Consider the following 8,231-nt stretch of genomic DNA (forward strand, 5'->3'; position numbering starts at 1 on the left):
TGGGACAATGGGTGCAGCGACTGAACTCATCGTGGAGACTTGCCATCTACTTTAGCTTTACGTCTTTCAACTTTCTTTTCTCGGACTAATATCTAAACTGTGGTTGGTGATCACTTATATTCCTCAGATTAGCTTTGTCTATGTATTATTATGTATTTATAATTTAGAGTAACATTAATTCACAGACAACGGCTTTAACCGGAACAACTAAAGTGAACATGTAGGAAATAGAATAAAGAAATTTTGAGAAAGAAGTAAAGTAGGAATACAGGAGTAAGCTATGTTGGTGAAATTACTGCTAAACTATATATTGCCCGTAACATACAATTAAATAAGTAGTGATTTATAGAAGAAAAATACTGTGTGTTTCTAGAATTAATTCGTATTGTTTTGTAAAATTGAAAATTTAGTATAATAAAATTAATTATAAAATTAATATTTAATGTTAAAAGAAGTGATTCTTATTGTTTTGGAAATTTTATTAGGGTGAGAAATCTTGTTTTCCAAAATCAAAACTTAATGTTAATTAATTAAATAAAAAATAAATTAATAATTAATGCTAATGATATGCTTGTAAATAAGTTCCAACTCCAGGATTTATTTGTTAAATGTTTCAAAAAAAAATGTATATATAGATGATTAAAAAAAAAAAAAATTGAAGAACAAAAGGTCTCAAACATGGTTTACCAATTAACATTTTGAGATTCCAGGACCGGTTTGAGAGACATTATTAACTACGGGGGTTAATTTTCGAAATTCGCGAGATTACAAGTAGAAGAAGATAATAAAAAAAAAAAACCAGACTGTAGATAAAAAAGCTTCAAGGTCGGCTATGGCGGCGACGTCGTTGGTGCTAACGTGCGGATCTCCTTTGTTCAGCCCTCGGCTTGTTTCTGAAGTGAAGACGCTGCTGAGTAGAGAGTCCTCGATTTCGTTCTCCAAAATTAGTTTGCTTCGTCTAAATTCTCCTGGCGATAAATTCATAAGAAGATGCTCGAAGGAAAAAGATGAAGTGCTTCTAGAAGGAATGCCACCGGAGTATTACGATGATGTTCGTCTCCTCCTCCTCATCCGTTTGTTTCTGTGTGTTAGTATTTAATAATCTGATTAATTTGTTTGATATACCTAAACCTTAGGAATGGCAAGCTCGACAGAGAGAGAAGACGAAAGAATTGAGGCGGATGCAGCGGGAGGAAGAAGAAGAAGAGGAGAGAAAGATTGAAGAGTACCGTGAAATTGGCATGAGGTTGAAAGAATTTCCTGAGGAAGACTTAAGGAAAGCCAGAAAGCTCGTCTCCAGCTTCATCAGAGCTGCCGAGGAAGTCGAAGAGGTAAAAAACTTTAAAGTCCCTCCCAACCTTTTTTGTTAGAAAATTAGGTCTGATTCTCTCTCACGAATTCGTGTGTGTAGAGAATTGAAGAAGCAGCCGAGAAAGGAGAACTTGACGAGCTTGTCCTCATGATTATATGGAACCGCCTTGACCTTGCTCGCCGCGATGTAATATTTTGTTCCTTTTGAATTGAAATGTTTCCTTAGATTCTTTCATTCTGTGGGCTTCTTCACTCATCATGTCCCGTGTTACTTTCAGGATGAGAAGGACGCCGGACGAAGTCTTGATCTTTTGTATAGAAGAGTCGAGGTATTCTTTTCTCTGGATTGTGTTTTTTTCTTTCTATGCTATATAACCTTGAGCGGCTGCTGCTTATACTCATTTTGTCAAGGAAGATGTTTTTAAATCGTATTAGTTAGTCATCAAGAATATGATGCCTTACTCCTTTTATGATGATCCTTTTGTTGTGCTAAGCTCTACCTAAGTACTTTTGGTGAAAGTGAATTCCTTATATCAAGTGTCTCTCTCTATTTATATATCCAGACAGAGATCTTAAAACGGCAAGCAAGTCCTGCGATGAAACTGCTGAATGATCTTCTAAACATGCATGATGGTTTTGAAGACGATGCTTGGCTCAAGGACTGCAGAAAACGAATGGCTGAGACCTTCCCACGAGAAGACCCCTTCAGCATTCTAATGCCACCCGGATTCGACATTGATATGGTGCCAGTTTCTTTTATGTTTTTATTTATTGTTCTTTTCTAATTTTTCTTAAAACAAAAAAAGCCTTTGAACAAAAAAGAATCACTGCTGTGTTTGCAGCATCAAGGACCGTTGCGACCGCCCATTGAGACTGAGACGGACAACACCCTTTTGAGAGTAGACTTTGTAAGAGAAGTGGATGCATTGCTACGGGAAGTGAGAGTAGAGGAAGATGCCGATACTGGTAAGAAAGGAGAAGGGCTTGATCCTGAAGCTATAGCACTTAAATTTAAGCAGCAGGAGAAGCAGCGAACCATCCGTCAAGTTGAAGCCATTCTTGATTTGGCCCTCAACTTGAGGTGGTAGGTACTAGGTAGGTAACACCGTAACAGGTTGATGGACTCTAGAAAGACAGGTAGGTGTTTTTTTGTTTAGAAATATAAATGAATCAAAGTCAATATCAGGTTTTGTGGGAAATACGATATTTCCTCTAGAATTCTCAATAATCAAAACTCCACCACGGCCGGCCACCATCACTTTTCCGCTTTCAATCCATTTGCAGCTGTTCCGCTTTTAGCCAACCCCAAAAAGGCCTAAAATGAAAACTTTGAAAAAGTCGTAAAAGTCACAAATGGGCCATCATGTTAAGTCACTAATGGGCCTCAACAGTGAAGGATTTTTTTGAAGTAGAAAGGCGGTAGTAGTAGTGGTTGGGGCATGGAAAGCGTTAACCTACGCAGCAGCCAAAGCGCATGTTAACGAGAATAATATCATCAATTTTTGTTTTAAGTTTTTCGAGTTATTATTGGGAGGTTCGTGTGTGAATAATCCCATCATCATCCCCTTCTTCCTCCTCAAAAGCGAAACAATCCCACAGGCCGCAAAACAAAATCGTCTTCTCCCTCGATTAGGGTTTCCGTTTCTCCACCGTCTCGCAAACCCACTTCTTTCGATTGGCCGGGGTTTCAATGCCTGCGTGTTCATCTGTCACCGAGAACCCTAGACACTCCCAATTTCGCCTCCGATTCTTGCTTTACTTCGAGTGTTAGAATCGCTTCTTTTCTTCTTTCCAGTTTAATTTTATCGTCTTCTTGATGGCTCCCAGCCGCAGGAAAGGCGGTGGTAAGGCTGCCGCCGTAGCTGCCGCCTGCCGACAGTGGAAGGTGGGCGACCTTGTGCTCGCCAAAGTTAAAGGGTTTCCTGCGTGGCCTGCCGCGGTATGAGCCTCTCTTTTCATCATCTTTCTGAAATAATTATTATTCTCTTCTTTTGGGTTTGGTTCTTCTTCTGTATGGATGGATGGTTTATTAGTGTTTCCCAGTTTATCCTTTATCTATCGAGGGGCAATATATCTGCTTCTCCTCGTAATTTAGGATTTAAAAAAATCATCTTAGCTTGGATCTTAAACTGCCTAATCAAATAGTATAGTCCTTCAGCCGCAGCCTCATCAGAATTCCCATATTAAGTTCATAGGTTATATATATGTTCTTGTCAAGTCTTTGTTGTAATATGCTTAATATTCTTCTCCTCTCTTAGGGCTCTCCTTATTTTTAGGTTTCATTTGTCGATTGCTGGTCCACCTGCTTACTTTTCTTGAATGCAATTTCAGGTTAGTGAGCCGGAAAAGTGGGGATATTCAACTGATTGGAAGAAAGTGTTGGTTCACTTTTTTGGAACACAACAGATGTGAGTTCTCACCTTTACCTTTACCCTCTTCTATACTTCTTCTTATGCTCCTATTCTGTGGTTGAATGCTAAGATTTTAATTTGGATGTTTGTTCTTTTTGTCACCCTGGCCTTCCCCTTTGCACATGAGCTCACTTCATCATCGTGACCTTTGGTTTTTTTTTCTTTCGTCAGTAGCCTTGTTTATCGGCTTCAATGTTAGATTATATTGTTAGGCAGGGTGCACTTTGTCCCCACCCCCACACCTAAATGACATCACAGTTTATAATTTCCAGTATTTGATTACAATTATGCCTGTTACACACATCTGGGTTCATTTGAGCTGTTAATGTTATCTGGGTGGCATTGTAGCGAATGCATGTGTATATATATATATATATATATATATGTATGTGTGTGATTTTCACCCTGGGTGTCCCTGTCATCTTTCGTATGTGTAGTGCCTAATGTCTCTATTACTAGATAGCTGGGAACGTTTGCTTCTTGTTGGGCATTTATTTTCTACTCTTGGGTTTAGCATAGTTATCTGATTTGATATTGGTTGCATTCTTTCCCGGCAAAGTATCTCGTTTGTGGTTAGAATTTTTTTTAAAAGTTAGATTGTTCTTGAAGCCTTTAGAATGCTTATTCTCTGTTCTTCGAATATTGTTTTTAGTCTTAGTGGTTGGATAGAGAACAGTGATGTATCCATTGTTGTCTATTGAGAGTATTCTGTGCTTTGCAAGAGCCAAAGTTTATTGATGATGTAGACTGCTCAGTACTCGTTTTCTGCCCTGCCCACTAGATCAGTGAGAATTATTCTTGTATGTAATCATATGGAGTTGGTGACATTTTGTTGTTTTTTTTTTTTCATGTCCAGAGCTTTCTGCAATCCTGCTGATGTTGAAGCTTTTACAGAGGAGAAGAAGCAATCACTTTTGACAAAACGACATGCAAAAGGGTCAGATTTTGTTCGTGCTGTAAAGGAGATTACTGAAAGTTATGAGAAGCTTATGCAGCTAGAGCAAGCTGGTGATCCCAAATCTTCTGAAGAAGCCACTCTTGGGAGTGCTGAGAATACTACACTGCTGCCTCAGGTCAGTGAAACTCCAACTGGGACAAGTCTAACACAAATGAAGTCTGATCCTAGTCATGGTAGAGATGAATCTACTCTGCTAAATGAGGATGCTTCAGCTGCTGAACAGATGCTAGCCCTGCGTGATGACAGTATACTACGTAACGAAGCCTGTGATAGTGCAGTTGCTAAAGAACCACGTAAGATAGCAACATATTCTTCAAGGAGAAGAAATGGAGGGGCACGATCTCAGAATTGTGCTCCCCAAAAAACACAAAAAACAACTTGTTCGGTTCAGCACTCTAAAAGTTCATCAAGGTTGCAAACATATAAGCTTCAAAGCTCCATGTTGCAATACAGCGATGGTGGGCAGAGTATAAATGACGTGGAAGATGGAGCATTAAGAAGGAGAAAAAGGATCAGAAGATTATCAGGTCATTCTGAATCAGATGATGTGGCTTCATCAGCTTTAAATTCAAATGGAAGTGACGAAGAAAATGCCTCTGAAATTGCGACAGTTGAATCTGATAATAATACTTGGAATGAAGGCAATGGTCTAGATTCTGGTTCCAAAGTCGAGCAAATTGATATTGGTGGAGAGTTTCTCGAAGGAGATTATGAGCTCAACAAGGGGCTTAACTTCCAAATTAATACCATGGTTAAGAGAAGGAAGAGAAAGCCGACCAGGAAACGTGGTACTAGTGATCTTGTTGATCATACGTCTAAAGTTGAGGCAGAAGCAGGTCTTGAGGCTGGAGCTGGTGATAATGTTCGAACATCACAAAATTCTCATGAAAGGTTTACTGAGAGGCCTTGTGAAGAAAACGGGGATGAGCACTTACCTCTGTTGAAACGAGCCAGAGTCAGGATGAGTAGAGCATTTTTAGGTAATCATGAGGTTAATGGCTCTTCGCAGGTTGAAAAAAGATCACCTAAGGACACTCTGGTCAGTGCAATAGCGCAGACAAGCCCTACTGATATAATTTATATTCAAGATACTATCGCAGTCGAAGAATCTAGATTTTTAGCTAAGCTCTCAGGTGACATGGTTAATGTAGTTCCGTCTCCATCTGAGGCTTGCGTTCAGACTGTGGGAGAGAGTGAATATGCTATGGGGTGGAATGAACTTAGCAAGGCACCAGATGATGAAGCAGCTCGATCCCAATCTAATCAAGTTAGCAGTTTGCCAGCTGGCGAAGCTCAGACAGCTAGTGTCCCTGAAACTATATGCTCCGGGGATTTACAACCAATGAAGCTGCCAACTAGTGAGTCTGATCTTCCGGTCGTACAGTGCTATCAAGTTACTAAAATTGAAACCTCCTTGGATCCCAATACTGTGGATTCATCTGCTGACAAGGCCTCTGTGATATGCTCATCCAGTATACCTTCTCAATTATCTGGTCAGGACAGAAGCCAGGACCTAGATGCTTGTGACTCATTGGAAAATTCTCGTGAAAATCTGAATGAAGAAGGCAATAATGATGCTTGTGTGGCGCAGGTTGTTCAATCTAAAGGTGTAGAGCATTCTCCATCGCCTTGTTTAATGGTGATTGAGCAGGAGATTGAGAAGCTGCAAAAGACTGATAACATGCTGCTGAAAGAAGAGCATGGATGTCTGGGTGAAGAATATGCTATTGCCAATCCAGCTCAACCAAATCCACCCATCTCCGCTACTGAAAGTGATGTGATAGTTGATGAAAATGTACCTCTGAATGAAACAGGGTGTAGCAAATGTGAGGACGCTGTTGAGGGCAGTCAGCAGGAGAACATGATGTGAGTTTTTATTGTTAGTATTTCCTTTCTGCCCCTATTCTGCTTTTACTGTCTCTATCATTATTTATTTTTATTTATTTTAACGCTAGTCTCTATAATTATTAAATCATGTACTGTCTCAGACTCTTGTGAATGTATTCTTGAAATGTAGTGTAGAAGTTTCTCCTTAAGGCTCAGCAGGAATTTCGTATTGAGTCCTCATACGTAGAGTGATGTAGCACAGAACTAGGAATCTGTCTACATTAGAGATTCACAAAAGAATCATTATTAATATTCTTCGTACATTTTCCTTTTAGGGGTTGTTCCTTTTAAGTATTTTTGGTTCCGATGTGGTTTTGAAGTCTATGTAGAGGATAGGTGTATGGAGTTGTATGTAGGCAGACATGCAGCAGTAAGATTCAGTTTTCTATTATCTTTATATCATCTTAACTCCAATGACAATACAGACATCTGCTTCATCACTGAACTAGTTCACTAAAAGGGTATACTGCTTGTGCTTTTGCAGTGGCGAGACTGATGAACAGAAGCAACAGGTCCAAGCGAACAATTCTGTCTCAGTATCTGAGAACCTTTCACGTGAACAAATGAGTTTATCTCCTGCTAATATCGCAGACACTCCTGCGATGGGCACTCCACATAGCAACTCAGTTTATTACCACATTTCTACCGCAGAAAGTGCAAATGATATACAGAACAACAGTAGTTGCAGCCCAAATGTTCAATCTGGTGAGAAGAAAATTGTTTCCGATGCCATTGTCAACGAAGAGAAAATTGAAACAGGTGTATGTCAGGGACAGAAAGTTGTTAGTTGTGATGTGCAATCCACTAGTGAATCTTTTGAGGATGCACTTGACTCATTGGTGCGGACAAAGGAGAGTATTGGCCGAGCAACTCGTTTGGCTATGGACTTGATGAAATTTGGTGTGTCTGCAAAGGTAAAAGATTTTTCCTTTTTTCTTTTGTGATTATTGATTACCTGAGTTTATTGACCTGTTTCTTTCCTTTTCTGTAATTTGACGTCCTTCTTACTGATGTATTGTTAATATCATGGTACATAGATATGTTGCTTCTATCTTTAGAAGCAACATTTTCTATTGTATGCCATATAGATAGAGTAATAATATGATAATATGTGGAAGAGACCGTAACAGATTTTGTGTGTGGATCACCTAGTTGATGAAGAAGGGAACTGCTTTTCTGCATGTTTTATTGTTTTTGTGAGAGCATTCTTGTTTGTGTTACCCGTTGATAATTAGTCCTGATGAACTTCTTGAATTAGGCTATGGAGATTTTGGCTCATACTTTGGAAAGTGAGTCTAACTTGAAGAGGAGGGTGGACTTATTTTTCCTTGTGGATTCTATCGCTCAGTGCTCCAAAGGTCTGAAAGGTATGTCATTGTGCAAAAGTTTTGTTAAGCCACATCAGCAAATCTAACTGCGGAATTGACTATGAATACTACCCTACTTTTCAGGTGATACTGGTTGTGTTTATCTTTCAGCCATTCAAGTAATTTTACCTCGCCTATTGGCGGCTGCTGTACCTGCTGGAGCTACCACACAAGAAAATCGGAAACAGTGCTTAAAGGTATGCAATAATATTTGTTAGCTCTTTTGTATCGTTCTTGTTTCTCAACATTTCTGCTATTTATAGGTTTTGAAGCTTTGGCTTGAAAGACGGATCCTGC

At 39.4% G+C, this 8,231-nt stretch overlaps 2 protein-coding genes across 2 annotated transcripts; both read left to right on the top strand.

The window, feature by feature from the left end:
- Window positions 747-2,580, top strand: LOC104793793 (protein PALE CRESS, chloroplastic). Its single transcript, XM_010520225.2, has 6 exons — window positions 747-1,051; window positions 1,137-1,331; window positions 1,412-1,498; window positions 1,590-1,640; window positions 1,875-2,054; window positions 2,154-2,580. Exons 1-6 carry the CDS (start codon window positions 833-835, stop codon window positions 2,397-2,399), a joined length of 978 nt encoding a protein of 325 aa, XP_010518527.1. The 5' UTR covers window positions 747-832; the 3' UTR covers window positions 2,400-2,580.
- On the top strand, window positions 3,021-8,231 carry LOC104793792 (protein HUA2-LIKE 2-like; the record flags this gene model as incomplete). The annotated part of the gene is given in 7 exon segments (XM_010520224.2): window positions 3,021-3,250; window positions 3,643-3,719; window positions 4,579-6,546; window positions 7,052-7,481; window positions 7,826-7,934; window positions 8,019-8,131; window positions 8,198-8,231. Coding segments are annotated over 7 exon segments (2,854 nt in total), but the record flags the coding sequence as incomplete, so codon positions are not given.

Source organism: Camelina sativa, chromosome 6 (genome assembly GCF_000633955.1).
Source record: "Camelina sativa cultivar DH55 chromosome 6, Cs, whole genome shotgun sequence".
NCBI classification, from domain to species: Eukaryota; Viridiplantae; Streptophyta; class Magnoliopsida; order Brassicales; family Brassicaceae; genus Camelina; species Camelina sativa.

Coding starts and splice junctions, on each gene's coding strand:
- LOC104793793 (XM_010520225.2), top strand. CDS start 833: ATGGCGGCGACGTCGTTGGTGCTAACGTGCGGATCTCCTTTGTTCAGC. Junction 1,052..1,136: donor CACCGGAGTATTACGATGAT/GTTCGTCTCCTC, acceptor CCTAAACCTTAG/GAATGGCAAGCTCGACAGAG. Junction 1,499..1,589: donor TTGACCTTGCTCGCCGCGAT/GTAATATTTTGT, acceptor TGTTACTTTCAG/GATGAGAAGGACGCCGGACG.